Below are 26972 nucleotides of genomic sequence, written 5' to 3' on the forward strand. Positions count from 1 at the left end.
GTGAACTGTTCAATGCAGCATTTAATGTCGCGTTTGAAAGGTTTTGGGGTTTGGTTGCACAGTGATATTTCCAATGGATATTACATTTGAAGGAAAGGAGGTCCTTCACCAAAGCAGTATGATCAAATGCAGGTTTAGGGCTGGAAGTGAGGCCCTTAGATAATATAGATAATTCAGGATGGGAGAGTGCTTTAGATGAGATGTTGAGGACACTGTGCAGTTGTGACTTTTTTGGTATTATGGGTTATTCTTGGTCTGGGAGCCAGTGGTGAAGGCTGTGGAATGTTAAGAAGGTTGGCCAAACTCGGTTTGTAGAAGAGGAGTGGTGGTTGATGGTGTGGCTGTTTAGGGAGCTGCAGAAGTACAGGAAGGGAAATAACACCATACAGGTAGTTTAGGAGAAGGTGGCATGTTGTTGCAGTTTGAAGTTGGCTTGGCAGATGATATGATTCTAGGAAACATGAGGGTCAAATAACTGCAGGATTTTGTAGGAGAGATGTCTGGTAGAGTGGAAAATTGCTGATGAGGCATATAGGTCACAGATTATCCAGGTAAGAGCAAGAGATTGCTATATTGGAAACTGTAGAAGATCTTGGTGTACGATAGGATTGCATCCAGAAATGGTGACTTTCAGTGATAGGACTTTTGGAGTAACTCCAAGGGACAAGCGGGTTTCAAGAAACAGAATGTGGGACCATACAATGAAGGCTATGATGGCAGGTGTAGTCATCACTTAACAATTCTGCACTGAGATGCCGTGGTCCATGCATAAAACTCTCCCCTGATGTTTCACCTGCAATGAGAGCGCGAGTGAGTGCCGTATACATAATCCATCCAGAGGGCGCCACCGTCAATCATGTGACGTCGGCTGTGCTATAATCTCTGATATTGCCAACTTGCTCATTTGAAATTAATTGATTGTCACACTGTTGCTGTAATGTTAACATCCATATCTTATCCAGCTTAATGCCTTCATCTTTTCTATTAAAATTATTGCAGTGTTTGGCAATCTCAATAGCCTCTCTGTACATTCATGCACAATAATGCAACGTCTTTGCTATGATGGTTGTCTCACTAAACTTTATTTCATGATCACCTTCCTGAAACACTTAATCCACTACAGCCGATTTATCAATATGTCTGAGGCAGCAGTTCCTTTTATGTTCACCTAGACGGGTGTTGATGCTTCTTTTTGTTGTGCCTATATAGACCTTTCCACAACTGCACAGAATTTTATAGACACCTAGAGGATGTCGTTTATCTTTTATGGATCTTAAACATTCTTTTATTTTCATGGTGTGGACCACAGCATCTCAGCCCGGAAGTGTTAAGTGATGACAACACCTGCAGTGAAAGCCTTCATTCTATGATCAAACACCTCAACGGTTCAAGAGCATGCGCAAGAAGAAGCCACAACAACTGTGTTCGCTCACCTTCCTGTTATGCTGCAGGGACACGTCAACTGTTCCAAAATTTCTGCAAGTGAAGAGGATGTTCTGCTCAGCACAAGCTCATCGAATTTACAGCCATATGGAATCAGCAATGTTACGAGAGAGGATTCACCTGGTGCGGTGAGCACTGGCAGAAGCCAATAGTAAGCTATTTCAGCTTCATATTATCATTAGTAATACCATGCAGTAAGACGATTGGAATAAGATTGACAACCTTACATTTGGAACTATGGAATTAAGCGCAGAAATATCAGTGATTAAACAAAAGAGGAAGTTTGATAGCTTACAGAAGAATGTATCAGGAGGCACAAGAGAGGATAATTCTCAGACAGTTATTAACGTGTCAGACAAAGTCTTGACTGCAGATGAAGTTTCAGTACGGAAGATATTGTGGCTAATGTTGAGGCAGGTATCCATCAGGTGTCACTTCAGTCCACTGATGTTATAAGAATGGAAACAGCTAGAATTTTGCACACATGTAAGCTACCTAACAGTAATCTATCACAGGCACAAAGGAAGGCACTGAGGGACATCAATGCAGATGAAAACATCATCGTGCTTTCTGCAGACAAGGGCAACGCTACTGTCATAATGAAGAGTAAAGATTATCAGGAAAAAATCATGGACACTGTGGATCCCAACAATTACAAACAACTTCAGAAGGATCCGACATCGAAGATTTTAAAAATGACCCATCAATTGGTGAAAGCGTCTTCCCTCTCTTCACTCGACAAGAAGCAACTCTTTAAATCAGAAGCTTACTTGCCCAGACTCTATGGGTTATCCAAGGTCCATAAACCACTGATATCTTTGAGACCTATAGTTAGCCCAATAGGGTCTCCCACTCATGAATTAGCTGGACACCTTGCCTCACTGCTGAAACCTCATGTTAGTGGAACTGACAGTCATGTTAAAATTCATAACATTTCATTGATATTATTAAGGAAATTAGTGTGAGCACTAATAATATCCTGGTCAGTTTTAATGTGGTGTCATTGTTTTCCATGATCCCAGTGAATGAAGCGATCACATGTATAGCGGGCATTGTTCCTAGTGATATTTTTGCATTATTCAGACATTGCCTTACAACAACTTATTTTTGGTATAATAATGTTTTTTTATGAACAGATTGATGGGGTGGCTATGGGAAGTCCTCTCAGTCCAGTTGTGGCTAACTTGTTCATGGAGAACTTTGAACAATGTGCACTGCAAACAGCTAGAAAAAGACCAGAGAGATGGTATCATTATGTAGACAATACATTTGTTATATGGACCCATGGGGAAAAGGAACTGGATGCCTTCCTGTTACATCTGAATAGTATTAATCCAAGAATTCAATTCACTATGGAAAAGGAAATCGGTGGTCATCTGAACTTCTTAGATGTGTCTGTAATCAAATGAGAGGACAGATCATTGGGTCATAAGGTTTTCAGAAAAGACACACACACTGATCATTATCTGCAGAAAGATTCTAACCACCAACCAAGACATAAAAGAGGGGTGATTAAAACATTAGTAGACAGGGCACACAAAATATGTGAACTATCTCACTTAGATGGTGAGATTGAACACCATAGAGCGACCTTCAAGAAGAATGGGTATTCCAACAGAGAGATGGATCATGCACTACACCATAGACTGACAATCAGGACAGACGAGGATCGACACCAACCCAAGGGGAAAGTGTTCTTACCATTTATCTGATTGCACTGGAAAAATTTTAAGCAAGTGTGATGTGGAAACTGTTTTCAGATCCACCACAAAAATAAAAGAATGTTTAAGATCCACAAAAGATAAACGACATCCTCTAGCTACACCAGGTGTCCGTGCAGTTGTGGAAAGGTCTTTATAGGCACAACAAAAATAAGCCAATAAACCGGCAGTTTCAAAAGTTAAATTATTGATTGATTGTCCCTCACACTACGGAACTTGTTGTATTGTGTCTCTTCACAAGAGATCTCAAGAAGCAAGGATAAACAAGAAGAAGAAAAAGATTAAAGAAGAGGATTGGTATACCGACTCCCAGGTTGATGCCATATTCCTTGACTTTCGAAAGGCATTCGACTCAGTTCTGCACTGTGCATGCTTACGATCTATCTGATGACATATGTGGTTGGACAGAAAGTTTTCTAACAGACAGAGAGCAGTATGTCATTCTGAATGGGGACACCTCAACAGAAACAAGCTTAACATCAGGTGTGCCCCAGGGCAGCATAATAGGTCTGCTGCTTTTTACAATTTACATAAATGATCTGGTTGATGGTATTGACAGCGTCATTAGACTGTTTGCTGAAATCTACAGGAAAGTAGTATCACATGAAAGTTGTGGATAAATCAATGAGGATTTGCAGAAAATAAATTCACGGTGTAATGACTGGTAGTTATCTCTCAACATTATTAAGTCTAACCTACTGCATATAGCAAAGTGAAAATCTCCATTAATGTACGAGTGCAAAATAAATGCCCAGTCTTTGGAAGTGGTAACATCTGCCAAGTATATGGGTGTGACTGTTTCAAATGATCTCAAATGGAACGATCAGATTACACAAGTAACAGGTAAAGTGAACTCTAGATTGCAGTTTATTGGTAGAATCCTGAAGTGATGCTGTCCTTCAACAAAGGAAATTGCTTACAATATTTTAGTTCATCCAGTCTTAAAGTATTGTTCATCTGTATGGGACCCTTACCAGTTGGGTCTGATTCATGATATTGAGAAGATCCAAAGAAGAGTAGCAAGATTCATGACAGGTGCATTTAGCCATCATGAGAGTGTTACAAACCTCATAGAAGTTTGAAGTGGTACGCATTTGCAGATAGACAACATGCTAAATGGAAGGGGCTGCTCACTAAATTCCAAAATCAGATCTTTGCTGAGGATGTAGAGCACATATTATTACTAGCAACTATGAAATTGCACAATGATCACCATTCAAAGATAAGGGAAATTAGAGGTTGTACTGAGGCATTCAGACAGTCATTTTTCCCTCGCACAATCCGCAAGTGGAACAAGGGGGGGGGGGGGGGGGGGGGAATTGGCTTTGGCAGGAATAGTGCCCTCCACCACACACTGCTTGGTGGCTAGCGGAGTATATATGTAGATGTAGATATAAATGACAGTACAATAAACAAAATATTGTTTATGAGAAATATCATATTTATTTCAAGAATTTTGGTGCTCTTGTACTCTTAACATCCAGCAATAACTGCAGCAGTTTGAGAAACAAAGTCTGTTCCATAAATATTTTCAAGTGTGAAAAAATAGCAAGGTGAGAAAATATGGACACTAGTAAATTGTAGTTCCCAAGCAAACTGTACCTTACCAATCAGTATAATAATAAAGAAGCAGTTTAACATCACAAGACCTAGATCATCTTTAACAGAACCCAGCATCTTTTGCATTCATGCCAAACAGCTGCTGATCTTAAAGGACATGCCATAAACATAAGTTTGAAAAATCATCCTTGTGAAGTTCCCCATTTCTTCTGGCTACTCTTGAGGTTCGGTACGTGGCTAGTCAAAATATATTTCAAATATGTTTATCAGAGTATCTGTTTCAAACAAACACAGATTAGAGACAGCTAAGCTCTGCTGACAAGCTCTCTGGACCTGAGATAGCTCTATCCCTAAGAACAAGAGTTCATAGTACACCACTGCGTAGGGATACTTGATGACAGCTTGTAGCTCATAGAGATATATATATATATATATATATATATATATATATATATATATATATATATATATATATATATATGTGTGTGTGTCAGTGTGTGTTGTTTCCTGAAACACACTGTGACCCAAGGAGCCATTTTCTTTTCTACGAAACATGATATCTAGATAGGGGTCTTCATTTTTCTCTACTTCCGTGGTGAAGCAGAACGTTGTGTGGAGGGAGTTAAGATATTTAAAAAAAATGAAGGAAGCATTGCTGCTGATCTTAAAGCAGATGCCATCAACATAAGGTACAAAAACAGAAAAACCATCTTTGTGGAGTTTTCCATGTCTTCTGGCTGCTCTTGAGGTTTAGTGCATGCTGGTTAAAATGCAATTTGAATATGCTTATCAGTATATCCATTTAAACAAAACAAAAAAACAGAGTCCAGATGGTTAAGCTCTGCTGATAACCTCTCTGGATCTGAGACAGTTCTAGCCTATGAACAAGATTCTATAATACATCACTACATTGGGGTGTTGATGACCCTTGTAGCTCATAGATATAGGTTGGTGTGTGTTGGTTAAGAAACACACCGAGATCCAAGGAGTCATCTTCTTTCATAATAACCATGTCATCAAGAAATGGGTCTCCATTTTTCTCCACTTCTATAGTGAAGAAGATTGTTGTACAGAGGGAGTTTTAAGATATTCCAAAAATGAAGGAAGCATTACTGTTCCTTGTAGCCTTAATACAAACATATTTCCTGCTTATCTCTGAAAGCATTTAGGTTTCAAAACTGCTGACTGAAGTACTTTGTCCTCGGAGTTTTCCACATAAAGTTTACCTACTATGGTAGACAGTGATCTACACACAGGAAAACCATCAGTTTACTCAAAATATTCGCTGTCAAATACAAAATAAGTCAAATTAAGCACATGTATGAAAAGATGTAAGATGTCTCCTTTCAGCTTAGTCCCTATGAGGTGACCAAGTGAGGTAGCACAGTGTTTAGCACACTGGACTTCTTTTCGGGTGGATGACAGTTCAAACCCACATCTGGCCATCCTGATCTAGGTTTTCCATGATTTCCCTAAATCACTTCAAGCAAATGCCAAGATGGTTCCTTTGAAAGGGCACACCCAATTTCCTTCCTTGTCCCTCCCTAATCTGAGTTTATGATCCATCTCTAATGACCTTGTTGTCAACAGGACATTAAACACTAATCTCCTCCTCCTCCTATGAGTTGTACTGAATCCACCAGCGGCACTTGTGTGAATAAATACACAACACTGAAACTTGGTAATGTATTTGTGGTTTGAGATGAAGGTTCTTCAGTTGCCATGTAAAAGCTTCCGAATTTTGAGTATGGTGTTCATATTTCCTTACCAAAAGGTTCAAAAGAGAAGCCAAATGTTTTGCTGGATTGTGTATTGGGGCTCCCATACTCCTTATAAATGGATGAAGTGGAAGGTCTTCTTTATGTTTCTTTGGCAGGCCATAAAAGTCACAGTGAAACTGGAACTTGTACTCTGAAGCTTTTTTTTTCAGATGCGTAGGAAACTGACTGGATCTAAGGACAGTGCATGTCTTTTACTGTACTCCACCGAATGAATCCTTCTGGAGTTAATGATACACTGACAAGGGAATGGTCCAATAAGAAATGTTGAAAGCTACCCTGAAATTTTATACACAGGAAGAAGACAACGAAAGAAGTGCACTGACAAAATTTTAGCTGCTAAGAGGCACTGCAAGTATTTTGTAAAAAATTTTGAAGTTACACATTTTTTTTGCTCAAAGAACAGCTTCTAGCAGCATTTGTACAGCTCTGCCCACCTAGCACGCAACTCGGCAAATCACTCACACAGCACTGCTTGAGCAGAATTATCCAAAGTTCACAGACACCAATTTTAAGCACCTAAAGTCTGATTTACAATGGAATGAATGGAAGTGAATACATTCAAATGAACATCTGCAGAAAATTCACGACCATTCACTTGTATATGGGTACATTCATTTATGCTAGAGGAAAGGGGAGAGAACACGAGGTAGCAAATGTTGCCTTTGAAAGCTGTGTTATTAGTTTTTGGAGCTAATATTCAGCATACAGGATACAACTCCATCTTGTTAGAGCCACAGTGTGAAACTTTGCTATTCAGTCATGATTTTTTTGCATGGCAAGCGCACTGTTCTTGACGGAGCATGCAAAATGGCGCAGGGGAGGAAGAATTTAAGTGTCTCAACTTGTATGGAAACATGACATGTGTGGAGATCATGCACTTTACACAGAATTGCATCTAAATCTCTCCTTAGCACTGGTCCAAAATTTTCCTTGTATGTTGGCTGCCATTTTTCCATGGCTTCTCATTACCATTGAGGGGAAATTTATAAACAGAAGATTAATTACCCACATAGGGCATCATCTCAAGAGGTGACACATTACGCATGTAAGGCCTAATGGTCATAATCTCTTTTAGACAAAAATGGTCCAGTGGCAAAGAGTGCTTTTCATGATACAGAGAGCATGGGTTCAAATCCCATTCAGACCACAACTTTTTCACTCTGATTTTTAACCAAGAATTCATTCTCACAGATGTTGGAGTGGCCATGAAAGACATGAAATTTGGATTCCACATTAAAATACAGGTCTACATTTTCCAATTAGGTAACTGGGGAAGGTTATGGATGTGTACGTAGCTGCAGTGGCGTCCAGGTGAAAGACCTGCAAGAGGCCTACCGGGTACACCAGACACAATTCTCTTTTGCTCATGTTTGTTAGTTTGTTTTCTCTGGTGAAAACCTGGCTTAAATTATACTTTTTTTTTAAGTAACTTGATATCCCGCCCCCCCCTCCCCATGAACCATGGACCTTGCTGTTGGTGGGGAGGCTTGCGTGCCTCAGTGATACAGATAGCTGTACCACAGGTGCAACCACAACGGAGGGGTTTCTGTTGAGAGGCCGACAAACGTGTGGTTCCTGAAGAGGGGCAGCAGCCTTTTCAGTAGTTGCAGGGGCAACAGTCCGGATGATTGACTGATCTGACGTTGTAACACTAACCAAAACAGCCTTGCTGTGCTGGTACTGCGAACGTTGAAAGCAAGGGGAAACTACAGCCATAATTTTTCCCAGGGCGTGCAGCTTTACTGTATGGTTAAATGATGATGGCGTCCTCTTGGGTAAAATATTCCGGAGGTAAAATAGTCCCCCACTCAGATCTTTGGGCAGGGACTACTCAGAGGATGTCATTATCAGGAGAAAGGAAACTGGTGTTCTGCGGATCAGAGTATGGAAAGTCAGATCCCTTAATTGGGCAGGTAGGTTAGAAAATTTAAAAAGGGAAATGGATAGGTTAAAGTTAGACATAGTGGGTGGCAGGAGGAACAAGACTTTTAGTCAGGTGAATAAAGGGTTATAAACACAAAATCAAATAGGGGTAATGCAGGAGTAGGTTTAATAATGAATAGGAAAATAGGAGTGCAGGTAAGCTACTACAAACAGCATAGTGAACGCATTATTGTGGCCAAGAAAGACATGAAGCCCACACCTACTACAGTAGTACAAGTTTATATGCCAACTAGCTCTGCAGATGATGAAGAAATTGATGAAATGTATAATGAGATAAAAGAAATTATTCAGATAGTGAAGGGAGATGAAAATTTAATAGTCGTTGGTGACTGGAATTCGACAGTAGGAAAAGGAAGAGCAGGAAACATAGTAGGTGAATATGGATTGGGGCTAAGAAATGAAAGAGGAAGCCGCCTGGTAGAATTTTGCACAGAGCATAACTTAATCATAGCTAATACTTGGTTCAAGAATCCTGAAAGAAAGTTGTATACATGGAAGAACCCTGGAGATACTAGAAGGTTTCAGGTAGATTACATAATGATAAAACAGAGATTTAGGAACCAGGTTTTAAATTGTAGGACATTTCTAGGGGCAGATGTGGACTCTGACCACAATCTATTGGTTATGAACTGTAGATTAAAACTGGAGAAACTGCAAAAAGGTGGGAATTTAAGGAGATGGGACCTAGATAAACTGACTAAACCAGAGGTTGTACAGAGTTTCAAGGAGAGCATAAGGGAACGATGACAGGAATGGGGAAAGAAATACAGTAGAAGAAGAATGGGTAGCTCTGAGGGATGAAGTAGTGAAGGCAGCAGAGGATCAAGTAGGTAAAAGACGAGGACTAGTAGAAATCCTTGGGTAACAGGAGATATATTGAATTTAATTTATGAAAGGAGAAAATATAAAAATGCAGTAAATGAAGCAGGCAAAAAGGAACACAAATGTCTCAAAAATGAGATCAACAGGAAGTGCAAAATGGATAAGCAGGGATGGCTAGAGGACAAATGTAAGGATGTAGAGGCTTTTCTCACAAGGGGTAAGATAGATACTGCCTACAGGAAAATTAGAGAGACCTTTGGAGAAAAGAGAATCACTTGCATGAATATCAAGAGCTCAGATGGAAACGCAGTTCTAAGCAAAGAAGGGAAAGCAGAAAGGTGGAAGGAGTATATAGAGGGTCTATACAGAGGCGATGTTCTAGAGGACAATATTATGGAAATGGAAGAGGATGTAGATGAAGATGAAATGGGAGATATGATACTGCATGAAGAGTCTGACAGAGCACTGAAAGACCTAAGCCAAACAAGGCCCTGGAAGTAGACAACATTCCATTAGAACTACTGACAAAACTCTACCATCTGGTGAGCAAGATGTATGAGACAGGTGAAATACCCTCAGACTTCAAGAAGAATATAATAATTCCAATCCCAAAGAAAGCAGGTGTTGACAGAGGTGAAAATTACTGAACTATCAGTTTAATAAGTCACAGCTGCAAAATACTAACGTGAGTGCTTTACAGACGAATGGAAAAACTGGTAGAAGCCAACCTCGGGGAAGATCAGTTTGGATTCCATAAAAATGTTGGAACATGTGAGGCAATACTGACCCTATGACTTATCTTAGAAGAAAGATTAAGGAAAGGCAAAACTATGTTTCTAGCATTTTTAGACTTAGAGAAAGCTTTTGACAATGTTGACTGGAATACTCTCTTTCAAATTCTGAAGGTGGCAGGGGTAAAATACAGGGAGCAACAGGCTATTTACAATTTGTATAGAAACCAGATGCTAGTTATAAGAGTCAAGGGGTATGAAAGGGTAGCAGTGGTTGGGAAGGGAGTGAGACAGGGTTGTAGCCTCTCCCCAGTGCTATTCAATCTGTATATTGAGCAAGCAGTAAAGGAAACAAAAGAAAAGTTCGGAGTAGGTATTAAGATCCATGGAGAAGAAATAAAAACTTTGAGGTTCACCAATGTCAGAGACAGCAAAGGACCTGGAAGAGCAGTTGAACGGAATGGACAGTGTCTTGAAAGGAGGATATAAGATAAACATACAAAAGCAAAACGAGGATAATGGAATGTAGTTGAATTAAGTCGGGTGATGGTGAGGGAATTAGATTAGGAAATGAGACACTTAAAGTAGTAAAGGAGTTTTGCTATTTGGGGAGCAAAATAACATGATGGTTGAAGTAGAGAGGATATAAAATGTAGACTGGCAATGGCAAGGAAAGCATTTCTGAAGAAGAGGAATTTGTTAACATCGAGTACTTCCATGTATGGAAGTGAATCATGGATGATAAATAGTTTAGTCAAGAAGAGAATAGAAGCTTTCAAAATGTGGTGCTACAGAAGAATGCTGAGGATTAGATGGGTAGATCACAAAACTAATGAGGAGGTATTGAATAGAATTGGGAAGAAAAAGGGACCGGTTGGTAGGACATGTTTTGAGGCATCAAGGGATCACAAATTTAGTATTGGAGGGCAGCGTGGAGGGTAAAAATCATAGAAGGAGACCAAGAGATGAATACACTAAGCAGATCAGAAGGATGTAGATTGCAGTAGGTACTGGGAGATGAAGAAGCTTGCACAGGATAGAGTAGCATGGATAGCTGCATCAAACCAGTCTCAGGACTGAAGACCAGAACAACAACAACTTGATATTGACAGTTCAATTCTTGCACATGTAATTCTGGTAAAAGGGGCTAGCAGAGGAAATAAAATCGTGGCAGTGTCTGATGTCACAGATGACTTCCATCAATGAGAAGTTGTAACTTGGTAGGCCATTCCTTATAATAATGTTTGAGTGTTGTACATTAGACTATCAGTCAAACAGTTGTTTGTTTATTCCGTGTAGTAGGAACAAAAATGTGGTGTCTTTTGAATGGTAACATTTTTCTTGCAACAGACACATTGAACAAAGGCAAAATTGAAGCAGTCAGGCACTTCATGGTAACCACTAGTTTTACTTAAACAGAACTGGAATGGAGTCAGAAATGATCCCGGCCATTGTTCTGCATATTGTGCTGCATGTCAGTCATAAACATACTCCATCTTCAGGCCACGAGGGGCCTACCGGAACCATCCAACTGCCTTGTCATCCTCAGTGGAGGATGCGGATAGGAGGGGCGTGGGGTCAGCACACTGCTCTCCTGGTCATTATGATGGTATAGTTGACCGAAGCCGCTACTATTCAGTTGAGTAGCTACTCAATTGGCATCACAAGGCTGAATGCACCCCAAAAAATGGCAACAGTGCATGGTGGCCTGGAGGATCACCCATCCAAGTGCTGACCACGCCCGACAGTGCTTAACATCGGTGATTTCACGGGAACTGGTGTATCGACTGCGGCATACTTGATCAAATTCTTAAACATGGCAAAGAAAACTGGTAATGCACAAATGACTGGAGCTTCAGAATACTGTCCCACTGATAAACCTGAAATGAGGAGAGGTATCAGAAATTATCTTATCTGTTAATTTCCTGAAAAATGCTTTCCACTGTCGAAAAATTTCATTATCGAGAGGTTGAATCGCACTAGTAGTTCCAGGCAGAATCCACATTACATCTACAGATTCTTCATCATCCACCACAAAAACAGAGATGTCGTTATGTCCAGACCATGAATCCAACAAAAGCAATGAATTAGTTTCTGCAGCTGGTAGGAATACATTTTGAACAAAATGTTGCAAATTATTCTTTCCCATTTTTCCAGATTTTGATACATTGATTACGAGATTTTTGCAACTAAACAGTCAATTTTTTATTTTAGGACCTAATTTGCTTTGCGGTTCTTGAAGACAGATATACAGCTGCGGAAGCCACTCATACTTATCACTGTCATTATTGTATAAGAATGTTTCATTGCATTCATTGATTGGGCAACCAACTCTGTCTTTTTTTTTTCACCCTAAAATAATAAAGTGCAGTGTGCATGCAGTTCTTTCATGAAACCTGACTGATCAGCATTATAAATAGCAGTTGTGGGAATAACAGTAAGTTTCGTCTTCATGTTTTTGCGTGACACAATTTTGGTAATTTTGTGAATTCCTATTCTGTATGATTTCTTGAATCTGTGGAGCCAGGTTGATGAAGCCTGGAAATTAGCAATGCCTGTATCAGATGTAATTTGGAGGCCCAGTCTCGTAGGTCTCCATCGGTAATGGTGCACAGCCTCTTTCAAACAGTTTTTCATTCAGACATTTTCAGATTCCCATTTTGCACATATTTTTTATTTCATGTAATTCATTCTTCCATTTGTACAATTCATGCTCTGATTTTACAAAATGAGAACACCTTTGCACATTGTATAACTTCAAGTGTTTTCTCCCTCCTCCATTTAACAAACTCTATCTTGTTAGAGCCACAATGGGAAACTTTGCTATTTACTGCTTTTTCCTTGTTGCTGAGGACTGCTGCAGTACATGTTTTTTAGGCTAGGTATTCTTTTTCAGAACTGTTACTGGCACAACTGACATTGTCCAAATCACAATTCATGGAATCATCACAGTTATTTCCTATTTCTTCTAACATACCTACAATTCCAAATGAAATGTCAATATCATTTAAATGAATGTCAAGGAAATCAACAAACAAACGACACAAATGTACATTCGCAGGAGAAGAGATGAATTTGACTGGAAACCACATTCTTCATATTTCATCATTGCTACATAGCACAATAAATATTAATTCAGCTTTATCTGTATTGTCAGTAGTTACCAGTACTGCAAAGAGCAACTGATAATTTGTCATAGATGTTACTTGAGAGCTAATTTCTGAGAATAGCAACTGTGTACTGTAGTGTCAGAGAAACTATCAACAAATAGTAACCTGAAATGTCCTTTACAAATTACAATCAGGTTTTGTCATGTCTCCTGTTTACAAATGCACTACCAACCTTGGCTGTGTGTGTGCCTAGTTGTGCATGCACAGTTGCTACAGCACAAGTAGGGGTGTACATTCTACTGCCACCTGGTGCACTATGAATTTGGCAATTTCAGCTTTTTTTTTTTTAATACTTGCAAGCTTACACACATTCCTATTTTCCTATTCACTATTAGACTTACTCCTGAATTATCCCTGTTTGATTTTGTATTTATAATTCTCTACTCACTTGACCAGAAGTCCTGTTCTTCCTGCTACCGCACTTCACTAATTTCCACTGTATCTACAGTAACTTCAACCTGTCCATTTCCGTTTTTAAGCTCTCTAGCTTTACTATCTCATTAAGGGATCTAACATTCAACAACCTGAGCTGTAGAATGCCAATTTTGTTTTGCGTGATGACAACATCCCCCTGAGTAGTCCTACATGGAGATCCAAATGGGGGACTTTTTTACCTCCAGAACGCTTTACCCTAGAGGAGGCCATCATTTAACCATCAAGGAGAGCTTCATACCTTCAAGTAGTACAACAGCTGTAGTTTCCCTTTGCTTTCAGCTGTTCAAAGTACAAGCATAAGAAGGCCATATTGGCTAATGTTACAAGGCCAGATCAGTCAGTCATCCTTGCAACTACTAGATAGGCTGCTGTCCCTCTTCAGGAACCACATTTGTTTGGTCTCTTGGGGTTACAACTACCTTAAGGCTATCTATGTCACTGAGGCACTCAAGCCATCCCAGGCCATGGATCTGACTCATGGGGAGGTCTATTTGGACAACTTATAAATAATACAGAATTTTATGATTGTACAGTAGGCCTACTCCAGTTTATCCATATCAATGAAGTACACACAACACTGTTACTTTAAAAAGCTGTGCAAACATAACTACCAATTAAAATTACTTGGTAGTTGACATCTGTCACTTGCTGCTGCAGTGTTTCCACATCAGCTTCTGGCTACCACTCAGTTATAGGCAACACAAAAACATGGCCACTCATTTCACAAATGCTGTTAATGTGTAATGTGGAGCAATGTTGGAGACAGCTCTCACAATATATGACAGAAATGTGATATGCTCTCTCAACAGCTGATTTTAAGTGCCCATTGACTGAACCACAGCAAATGATGAGTTTTGTAGCCCTCATTTTAAACTCATGTTCTAACTTAAGCATGACCTTGTAATGTGCAATGCCTCTGAGATAACAGCAGTCAACAATATGCAGCAGAACTAAAATCATAACTGTATTGTACACAGCAATTTCCACTACAAGCAAACTCAAGACAGAAAACTTCAGTACTAACTCTAGAAGCAAACTGGAATATCTCTCTGTCACTGGTTACCTGAAACCATCCTCACACTGGCTATATGAGCTGCCATGTTACCAACTGATGAGCAGTTGTGCTTGGCAATAGGTTGTATATTATAGGTGACACTAGCAGATTCCAAATGAAAACATAATAGTAGGAAGAAAAATAAGAGAAAATAAAAAAGTCAATACAATGATAAAAAGAGCATGGCAAAGCACTAGAAATAAAAAAAATACATTTAAACAGTTAACCAAATAAAAATAATAATCACAGTTTCAGATTAGAATTAGAAATAAAAAGAATTGCAACCTGCAACCTTCTATACTGCAGGTTTATTGTTACGCCAGTATTCAATGTTAAGTTGTTATACTTACGACTATGGTGACCCAGTTGCAACAATAACTGTGACCTTCAAAAATTCATCTTCACCCAATGTCGTACAAAGCTTATCTGATGTAGCTGATCTCTGTGATTATAATAACTGTATATGTTATGCTGAATTGCATCTTGTATGAAAGGATCTATTAGTGTTTGGACAGTGTTGAATTTTGTTAGCATCGATGTGTGTGTATGTAGTTTTTGGTGTGGTTATGATGTGTGATGAAATATGAAATAAAAGGGTCAGACCCAGGATTCAAGATGTGAGCACACCAAGAAAGAGAGATGGACAAGGAACTGGAAGTGAACTGACAAATCATTGTGGAAGTTTGATGATGGCAAACAGTTCGGGCATGAAGTCGAGTGCCTTGATTGGACTATAGTAAGATCAAATTGACACTACACTTACATTATAGTGCAAATTCATCACAGAAATATTTCTTTGATTTTAAAGCCATCTTTCTGGCAGGCCGGGGAAATTTTCACCTTACTATCATAGGTTGGTCTCCCTTATTCATGATGCCATTTGCTATTATAAAGTCACAGCATTCCCAGTGTAAACAGAATTGATATGGAGAATAATTTTTCCCTTTGAAGCATGGAAGATGAATCTCAGTACCAACTTTGCACCTGGCAGCATTTTGTACTCACACTCAACAGCAGCTCTACTGCTGATGTTTAGTGAATAGTGGCTTGTCATGCAGTTAACAGAGGAAACAGCAGTGGGGCCAATTGTGATAAATAGATGCTTCTTCCAAACACATTGTAATTATACCTTTCCTTTCTAGACATGCCGCACATGCAATTCAAGTTGTGCAAGCCACTATGCCGCAATGCAGTCTCTGGCTGAACTTCATCCCAGTGCGACACATGCCCATCAAGAAACAGGGAAGTTTCTGTGATCAGCTGCATTTTATTGCAGCTCAATACCCCACTACCATTAATATCAAGTGAGTGGGTGAAACCAGGACAGTGAGCTGTTCAGAACACTATACTAGAGCACACTCATGGCCTGTCTCACAGAGTGGCATTCCACAGCAATTCCCAGTGTGACCAGTGTGCTTTCAGTGTTCTGCAATGGAACTTACTGCATGTTCAACAGGCTCCTTCTGCAGCTGCTAGACAGTTCCATGTTTGTTGTCTTGAGTCTATAAAGGCATCTGTGTGAACACTTGTGACTACAATAGCAGTAAGTCACAACTGAAGCAGTTAATTCATAATGATACCAAGCTTTGGTTCATAGGTAGTCTACTGGGAAAATGCAATCAGTGTACAAACAAGAGTGCTCACAAAACATTCACTCTGGCCCATCCTTGAATATTACTCAAGCATGTGGGATCTATATCAGATAGCCCAAACAGTGGACATTGAACATGTACACAGGACAGCAGAAGTGGCAACGGGTTTGTTTGACCCATGGTACGGGGTCACAGAGATACTGGCAGCTGTTTGAAGACAGACACCATCTACCCCAAGGTAACATACTTACAAAATATGAAAGCAACATTAATTGAGGAACATAGAAATTTATTACCCCCCCCCCCCCCCACACACACACACACACAAAACCACACCAATGCATCTCACTGTACAGATAAGGTTGGACTAATTACACCAGACAGAGACATATTTAAACAATCATTTTTCCTGCATTCCATATGCAAAATGAATGGTATGAAGATCTAATAAGTGTTGTAATAGGAAATACCCTCTATGATCCACTTCACAGTTGTTTGGAGACTATGTATGTAGATGTAGATGAATAGAGTTATGATATCTAATAAACGTCCCTTTTGTTTTTAGTCACTACCACACATTCCCTCCATTCCTCTGCATTCCTTGGTTGTCTCCCTCATATATATACAAGTGCAATATACAAGATAAGCCACCTAAGTTATTAACCATAAATATAACTGTTGAAGATGCCATTATTCAGTTATTATCCAGATGAATCATAACAAAAGTCCTCATGAAAAACATTTAATTTCTTGGTTTAGAAATATTAAGAGAAGCATATTTTTCAATTTAATTTTTTTTAGATATAAATGCAGTAATTATTTTCCTATTTCTACTCATATGATAGAGAAGAGTTCAATTGCGTATCACTCTCCAAAATCTTACCTGTCTAATCAGTGTAATTACAGTATTTAGACAATAGGATTTCTTTTTTTGGACATCAAATGAATTGCTGTCTCATGTGGAAGTTCATGTAATACAATAGGTCACACTTTTCTGATGTTTTCTCCACACAGCTTCACCTTCAATACTAATTAAAAGTTAGACATGCTAGCAGGAAGGGTAATCTGTGATACCAAGTTGTTACCCTGGCTCATGGCGCATGGTCCCAGTTGCAGGTTGCCTATGTAATTGGCAACAAAAATTTCATATAACTACTGAATGAATTTGCCAATGGCCTTGCAACAATGGTAACACCAGTTCCCGTCAGATCACCGAAGTTAAGCACTGTTTAGCTCGGCTTGCACTTGGATGGGTCACCGTCTGCGTCTACCGAGTGCTGTTGGCAAGCTGGGTGCTCTCAGCCCTTGTGACACTAATTGAGGAGCTACTTGACTGAGAAGTAGTGATGCCGGTCGTGAAAACTGACGAAGGTTGGGAAAGTGGTGTGCTGACCACATGCTCCTCTGTATATGGATCCAATGACTCCTAAGGGTTGAGGATGACACGGCAGTACTGTTGGGCCTTCAAAGCCTTTTGGGATGGTGTTTATTTGTTTATTTTACTGTTATCATGACCTACTTATTAAGAGCAATAAGCCGATGTTAAAGGTTTAACACAATAAGACAAATACCACAGTTAGAAATTGTGTACAGGACTTAATGTAGTGGAACTCATGGCGTGCAAATTAGCCACAATATATTAATCCAGTATTTGTCACAGAGAGCATTTAGTGACTTCCAATGATAATTTCATATCTTTACAAAACTTTTCCTCACTGGCATTCCCACAAACTAATAAAAGGAAGACAGCTTATCACTTACAATATTTCTACTCACCATATACCGGAGATGTTGAATCACTTTTTGTTGTGTCTTCAGCATCTTTACTATATGGTGAGTAGCAACTATACTTTTCATTATATTGTTGCATTCCATCCTGGATTTTCCATTGTTTGATTTTACAATATTTCTGCCATTTTTGCAGTACAATTTCAGCATCAAGCATGACATTTTAATTTATAATTTCTTTTATCAACTCTATTTGCAACACATTTTATAACAATAACCTTATATACCACTGAACGTATCTACAAAATTATATCATTATACAACACAGAGTTCAGGAGACATGACAATATTGAGATGTTGTGAAAAACTAGCTTTAGCTTAAACCAGAGTGCAAATTAACCAGACTACAGCCATTCAGTGTATTGAAAATGGGAGGAGGGGTGGGGGGGGGGGGGGGGGGGGCAGTCAACTGGTTTAAAACTTACAACAAAGTTTAAAACATAATTTCAAACCTGTTCTAAACTTTTTCTCACTTACATACTAAATGTCAAATATTTAACACATTTACCCATTTGCAAAGTTGTCAGAGGATTCAAGATGTTTTATAAGTGAGAGTTCAATTCCTTAAAGAATCGAGGGACAGTCTACTGATTTAAAACTAATAAACACAGTGACTACATTACGTTATATGACATTACAACTGGAAAACAGGAATAAGGCTTCTAGCAACAACTCACCAGCACTGTATTATATGTGGTGACTGTTTTCTTTTCTTGCAGTCTGAGCTATGAAACAGAGAATCTCAAACTAAATGCACATTTACAACAAGAACTATAGTTATAAAGTTTCCTAAGTAATAAATTCCAATGGACTAAAAGTTTAACAAGTTTAAAATCAAACAATGGAAAGTTCAGGATGGAATGTAACCATTTGATGAAAAGGATAGTTGCTACTCACCATATAGCGCATATAGCGGAGATGCTGAGACACAGATAGGTACAACAAAAAGACTACCACAAAATAAGTTTGTTGGCCTTTGTCAAAAACAGACACAGACACACACACACACACACACACACACACACACACACACACACACACAAATGCAACTTTGCATTTGTGTGTTTGTTAATCACACATTATTACTTATTAATATGCATAAGTTACTTAAGGGGATACGGAATCGGATTTTGGGTTAAAAAATCGAATTTTTTTTTATTGGCGTATTATATTCTGCCATGTTTCCTCTTTAAAATGACGTATCATACATAGCTCTACTACAATTATAACTATTTTATTTTTATATATTTGTGAGATCGGGTATTGCGCTTTAGTTATACACGTCTCTCGTGGCTGACCATGAACTTTTTGGCAGTACCTTTAAAGTGACATGAATTCAAATATCCCGGTTTCCAGCGACTATTTATACACTAGTTGCCCGAAAATGTTTCTCTCTGGTTTCCTCAAGTTACTCTTTGACTTTGTGGCGGGACTGTTTTGTAAACAGTGTGATATAAGAAAGTAGTTGTTGTTGAGTTATTTCGTATTTAGTGCTTCATTTTTCGCAGTGATAATGCCTAGAGCTAAAGCAAAAGTATTTAAAAAGCGTGTGAACTGGCAAAAGAAAAGAAATAATGATTCATTAGCAAAGCAAAGCAGTTCATCATCATCACTGTTGGAAAATGTGAATCCACTTATTACTGATTTGCCGAACGAACTTACACCAAATGAAAACAGTGCTTCTCATAAAAAACTAAGAGATTTGGAAGAGAAATATAATTTACTTGATAGAGGGAATGAAGTTTTTGAACTCATTGATACGAATATATTGTGTGAAGCTCTTGAAAACAGTTTGTGCTGCAAAAAATGTCATGGAAACGTTTCTCTGAAAGTAGAATCCCATGTTGGCCTGGCTGCCCAGTTTAATTTAATATGCAGTGTTTGTAAATACAGCTGTAAGTTTCCAAGTTCGGTTTCAGTAACTGTAAATAATGGATACAAGAAAACTGAACTTTATAGTGTAAATATTAGGTTAGTTTATGGATTGCGAGCAATTGGTAAGGGCAAAGCAGCTGGTGATATGCTATGTGGTGTTCTAAATCTTCCAAGTGCACCTTCAAAGTTTGAAGCTTACAATTATGTACTAGGATCTGCAGTTGAAGATGTAGCACAGAAGTCAGTGCAGGTTGCTGTGGAAGAAGCAGTGGAAGAAAATGACGGCAGTCGTGACCTCACAGTGGCGTTTGATGGCACGTGGCAGAAAAGGGGCCACACCTCCAACAATGGTGTTGTAACAGCAACTAGTGTTGATACTGGCAAGGTTATTGATGTTGCAATAATGTCTAAATACTGTAGGTGCACAGGCAGGCTGAAAAATGAACACAGTGATGACTGTATTGCTAATTATTATGGTAGTAGTGGTGGCATGGAGGTTGCTGGGGTGAAGAAAATTTTTCATCGCTCTTCACAGTGGTATAATGTTCGCTATGTCAAATATCTGGGAGATGGTGACTCTAAAGCATTCAAAGAAGTTTTGGAAAGCAAACCATATGGGAACAGTGTAAATATAAGCAAACTTGAATGTATAGGACATGTGCAGAAGAGAATGGGTGCCAGGCTGAGAAGGTTAAAATCAGTTATGAAAGGGAAAAAACTAGATGATGGGAAAACCTTGGATGCCAGAGGATGATTGACTGATTCCATAATAGACCACATTCAGAACTGCTATGGCCTTGCAATCAGGCAAAATACAGGCAATCTTGAAGAAATGAGGAGAGCTATATGGGCTTTATATTTCCACACCGCATCCACGGATGAGCATCCACAACATGGTTTGTGCCCCAAAGGTGAAAACAGCTGGTGTAAATACAATAGGGGACTAACAACAGGAGAGAAATACATTCACCACCACAGTCTACCATCAGCCATCATGGCAGAAATAAAGCCCATTTTCAGAGATCTGGCTGACAGAAGTCTTCTGATGAAATGTCTTCACGGAAAAACGCAGAACCCCAACGAGTGCTTGAATAGTGTGATATGGCATCGTCTCCCAAAAACAGTGTTTGTCGGAATTAATACACTACATTTTGGTGTGTATGATGCTGTGGCAACCTTCAATCTTGGAAATATAACTAAATGCCAGGTCCTTCAAAAGTTGGGTATGTGTGTTGGTTCCCGTACGGTACGTGCTATGTTCTTTTTAGATCAGCACAGACTAAGGCATGCTGATAATATAATCAAGACATTAGTGAAAAAAGCAAGACAGGTGCAGAGGGGTGCCAAAAGAAGACTTGAAGATGATTATGAAGACTGTGACGGGGGTATTAGCTACGGATCAGGAATGTTTTAATCTTCTTTCTCCGTTTCCCGTAAGTTTACTTTTTACTTCATCTAGGAACATTATCTCAGGTACTGGTCAACCTAGAAGTCTGAAATTTTTATGACGTAGTGACATAGGTCCCTATTACATACTGAAACAACGATTTTTTAATTACTTGATTTACAAAAGACTTAGGGGTGATAGTCTAGTAAAAAGCGATGGAAAAAATTTACTTAAAAATAAATGTACAATATCTCTGTAAGAAAATACTTTGACAAGGAAATACAGAAGCGTCCGATCTTACCCATCGGCTTTGACCCATGACGTCACAAATACCGCGGAAACGACTATAAACAATTCCAATATGGCGGATATAAAAACATCGCATACGTATTGTAAACACTGAAATACACAAGTTTCACAAAAAGCCTAATGACTGTAACGGGACAAGCATGGGAAATTAGGGGTTTTTGGGTGCGGAGAAACTAAATATACAGAAATGTAGCCACCGACCGCCATTCAAAACCACGCAAAACAACGAAATAAATCAACATCACAAAACTGACCAAATACCAAAAAACACATTCCTATCCATAATCGGACACTTCCCTTAACCTATATAGCTCAACAGAACCTACCGATCACATCCCCCAATAGAAAACTAAGAAACGAAAGCTTCCCTTACACCTACATACATCGGCACTTATGCAGTTTAGCAGGTACGGAAAAAATTTTTCATTTTTTTTCAAAATTTGATCATCATGTGTCGTTATGCGGTGGGGGGAGTCTGCAGTGCCCCCCCATCCCCCCACAGGCTTCATTAGTGTCAAATCAATATTTTCGAATCATAGGCGGCCGCTGCCGCGGCCGCATTCCAAAAAAAAAAACTCCCAACCTAACCTCAAGTGGGCTACGCTACAGATCAATATGTTCATCAAATTGCTTCATATTACGTATACATGTTCATTAGTGTCAAATCAATATTTTCGAATCATAGGCGGCCGCTGCCGCGGCCGCATTCCAAAAAAAAACTCCCAACCTAACCTCGTATTCAGGGCTACGGGTATCTGTCGCCCCGCAGGTTTTATATCAGTCAACGTTACACTGAAAGGCACGTATGCGGCGATTTAACACCGGTAATATTATTGCTATGACTTTTCTTTTTACAATTCTGGAAAAAGGCTGTCGTAACGGCAATCCAGTTCTGCGATGTGGTAAACAGCGCTCTTAAATTTTGTTTCATACGATTCGCAGATTTTAACTCACTAATAGAAATTCCGCTTCAAATCCAACACCTGAGCAACAGAAAACTGACCCCACCACACGAAACAAACGAAAACCATGAACACACCACCAGAGAGCACGACAAACAAAAACAAGACATCTACAAACACGCCACAATCGCAAATCAAACTCCGCGCCGTAATGACGTCACACACCACAACACGCTTACGTCACGGGTCAAAGCCGACGGGTAAGATCGGACGCTTCTGTTGACCCTTTGACAATAAACTGTTGTTTCAGTATTGTTGTAACATATGAATGCACATACAGTAAAATTTTTACCTCTCTGTCTCCAGTAGTTTGTGAGAAAATGTTCCCTATAGTAGGCATATATTAACATTGCGGGGATAGGTGATTCCGTATCCCCTTAAAACAATATATAATATAATATTAGACAATAATAATGTGTGATCAAATGGACAAAGTGCCAAATACAGTCAGGGACTTATATACAGATTTTATGTCTTCAGTTGATAATAAAAAGTGGTGGTGAACACTTTCCTAAAATAAATTCAGCAGGTGCTTAATATTCCAGCTGTCATCTACAATATGTATTTGGAGTCACTCATGTGGGTACAACTGGGTAGACTGGAGAGTTTCTATTGACATTGTTTCACATCTTGTGACAATGTGATGGTTTAAATCACCTAGAATTGTCCTAACTGGCACACAGGCTTTATCTTTAAGTATCAGAGAAAAAGGCTGAATGGCACCAGATTAGTTGAACATGCTAAGACTTGCTTTTCAGTGCTCAGGATATACAAGACATTTAAATCTTTCCCAGCATAGTAATAGCTCTGCAAACTTGGGAAAACTGCCAGAATCCAAAGAATACCATCTGGTATTTTGGTCCAGTCTTCAGGTCATCTTTAGTTGTAATCTCATGAAAATACATTGAGCTTCTTTATTAAGCTCCAACCAACAAATGCGTGGTGTTCTCATGGGTTACTTGAGGAGGTTGATTCAGTCATAACCCTTGGTGAAAGCTCACAGTTTCAGTATCAGATTGCTAATTCTTATTCACTGAACTAATAAATAAATTCAAATTACACAGAAAATGGAGCTGTCTACTGGCAACATTTCATGTAGTATCCACCTTGAAACCACCAGTGATGATACGATATTCTGACAGTCAAATTTCCACTAACTCCTTAATGGTAGCCTCCCAGAATTGGTTTATGACCCACAAATTTAACATTGCTATAATTCATCAAAGGGCCCATTGAAATGCAATGATCTGTAATAGTGGATTTGCTCACTTGAAGGAGATGAGTACACAGTTGGTGCCCTGCAATATGCTCCCAAATGGTGTGTTTTGATCGTTCTATTCTCATTTTTATAAAACAATACATTTTGTAACTATAACAATATAGTAACATGTTAGCCAACTTCATTCTTATGTTTAATTTATAATAAAAAAATCCCAATGACAACTGTATTCACAACAATTCTGAAATTGGATATCACAATTATTATCTTTCCTCTGTATTAACCTAACCTTTCTGATTGCTGCATTTTCCAACTCTATTATCTTTGAATGATGAATACTAATTATTCCTGTGGAAAGAATTTTGCACCTGTCTTTAACTTTAAACACTAATTTTATGAATTTATACTAACACTAAAGCACTGCATTGTGCATAAAAGATCATAGTGTCCCTGTTTTATAGTTGTTTTTAAATTTAGTGATTAACTGTCCTTGAATTTCATACTCCATTAGATTTCTAAACCCTAATATTCCTTTTTTCCATTAGATTTCTTGGAATGTTCGAGAGTTGCACACTGAATGTGCTGACACCAAGGTTGATAAGAATAAGTGCAAGCTCTGCTTCAATTTGTGAAGAGTACTACCAAGTAATCTCATTCTGGAATCTGAGTATACATTGATGGTAACAAGTGTTCAACTGTTTAACTGTGTTTAAAGGGTGGCAAATACATCATTTAGGCTATATCATATAGCTGATTATATTTCTGTATGTCTTGCCACTTAAGAATATTTTTTCCAGTTGCTCTGATAAATTCAGAACCATGGTTGGTTATATGAGGGAAAGTGTACATAATGAGAATGTTCTGGACATTTTTAGCGGATGGCTGAAAGAGACCATTTGATACACCAACAAGTTCAAACTGATACAAATGCCCCATTATACACCTTCCACGCAGAGGTAGTAATACGATTATATTCATCATGTACACAAAAAGCATTTTTAAGTGAACAGCATAATGACAAGTGGTGCCTTATTTCCTGACACAAGACTTCTATCCTTTGCCACTTCTGTGTTTCATAGTATCAAGAAAGAGCATGCTGGAAAGCATTTGAATGAAACCAGATTGTCATTAAAGATAGGCATAGTTCCTTGAAGATAATGGGACTACTGGTCACTGATGATGACCACCAGTATATCTGAAGTTCTTTTTATGATTGTTGCATAGCAGGGAATTCAGAAACATTTTCCAGCATACAATGCATGACCACACACTAATGGTAACACAGGAATGTCTGTATAATATTTTCATGATCCTATGCCACACAGATTCATCAACCTGACACCAGTAGGGCATAGATTATATCACATGTAATGCTATTTTTAATATCCTATCAGTGAACAAATTCTAGAGCTCTAATTTAAGGAAATGGATGGTTACGCTTCCAGTAGGGCGATAGGACCAGTCCCCATGTATGTAATTTCTCAATCTCCATTATCTGCAAAACATCAGTTTTAATGGACTCATGTCCAAAGACTCTCCATTAATTTCTATTAAATGTGGGCAACTTATTTTTAAGCTCCTGCTTCTTAAAAAAATCTTTGTTTTCTATATTATTACAGTACAAGCAACACCATGATGTTCATTATTCCATAACAAAATATTGTTGAGGTTCTTGGTTATACAACTTTACTGCATTTCATTTCTGTTAATATTATAATAATGTACATTAATTTCTAAAATTATTCAGAAATTTAAACATATGAATATCTTTCTGGTAACTGAGTTTTAATGACCATAGTGGTTGATCCTTCTACAGTATTCTTTCACTCTATCTTCAGTTTAAAAAGAGGTCATATCAATGAGTAGAATTAGTTCAAAGCAAATTGCAGCTTCTTTCACCATTCAATAATTTTTTAAGCTCACTGACAGGAAGAAAAAATGAATTTTTTCATAATAATTATTCCTTATACTGGATAAAATCTCTAAGCCTCCTCACTTCGACTGGACTTGTTACGATGTTTGAAAAAAAAAGATACCACTGTGGAATATTAGCAAAAGCTCCAAACAAATTTTATGAACTCTGTGTGAAAGCAGTTGCTGGTCTAACAACCAAGGCTATTTGCTGTCATGTGCAACATTATCAGTTGTGTTAAGTTTCCCTTGAGAAAGTTACTGCCCCTTGCACAACCAATTATTGTCCATGGTTCTCTGTAATTTACCAACAAAGATAAACTCCTGATTACCATTACATGTGAATTACTGTTTGTCAATAGCCAATATGACGAGGACCTGGATATAATAATAAATTAATTAACATACAATTTTTACTATTTTCTGAATTCTGAATATTCCTCTGAATTTTGAATATTCCTCTGCAGGATGTGGTTCTTAAAACTATACTTCTAAAAATGTGAGACGTAATCCAGCATGAAACACATGATCACTCCATAAATCATTATTCACAGACAAAATTAAACTATTATCTTTCATAATTTCAGCTTCTTTTCAACATACTACTTTGATGGAGTATGGCTCTACCCAATATTTATAACATCTACCTGGCCACTTCGTATTTCCTTAGTACTCCTAATATATGTATGGACACTGGTGACATATACATTTGGTGAATATCTGAGTACAAGAATTTGGGGTAAATATCCATATTTTTTCTGCATACCATTTATGTTGACATCATCTTTTAACACTGGTTAATTATATTTCTTTGTGTAAACAATAACCACCTTCTTGATTTCAGGTCATGAAATTCAAATGCTGAAAGCACAGGAGACTTCAAAAAAGAACAAGCAAATCTAGATTTTTGCACACAACTATGGGAGTAATTTCAACAGCACATTCAAATTTATACACAGTCTTACCAAAAGACTTTGTGCATTGGTCTTACATGTCACCAAACTCACTCATTAGTTTGTTAAAATAAATTGTTCTGAAAAATTATACTTTAAATTATGTGATGCCTTATATGTAAAATTAACGTTGCCAGTGTTCAGTTGGATCATGGAAAACTGCAAAACTGATTTTGCTTCATAAACTGGATTATCAAGTTTTTGCTTATTTTCCCATTTTACACAACAGACTAAAAATGTACTGTTTTGCTGTATTATCAAGCAGTGTGATTTAAAAAATAATCACTAAAATCTTGAGAATGCACACAAAAAATA

The 26972-nt window shown here is 38.3% G+C and overlaps 1 protein-coding gene and 1 pseudogene across 1 annotated transcript in view; both read left to right on the forward strand.

Moving 5' to 3' along the window:
* The window catches only part of LOC126455975 (androgen-dependent TFPI-regulating protein-like), a 62932-nt gene extending 36227 nt beyond the window's left edge, over window positions 1–26705 (forward strand). The window contains exons 4-5 of the mRNA XM_050091732.1: window positions 26292–26443; window positions 26549–26705. Of these exons, the coding sequence (XP_049947689.1) occupies window positions 26292–26443; window positions 26549–26607 (211 nt within the window). The 3' untranslated portion in view covers window positions 26608–26705. The remainder of the gene's footprint in view (window positions 1–26291; window positions 26444–26548) is intronic.
* Window positions 17421–17539, forward strand: LOC126458931 (5S ribosomal RNA; annotated as a pseudogene).
* Window positions 26706–26972: the final 267 nt, after the last annotated feature.

This window comes from Schistocerca serialis, chromosome 2 (genome assembly GCF_023864345.2).
Source record: "Schistocerca serialis cubense isolate TAMUIC-IGC-003099 chromosome 2, iqSchSeri2.2, whole genome shotgun sequence".
Taxonomy (NCBI): Eukaryota; Metazoa; Arthropoda; class Insecta; order Orthoptera; family Acrididae; genus Schistocerca; species Schistocerca serialis.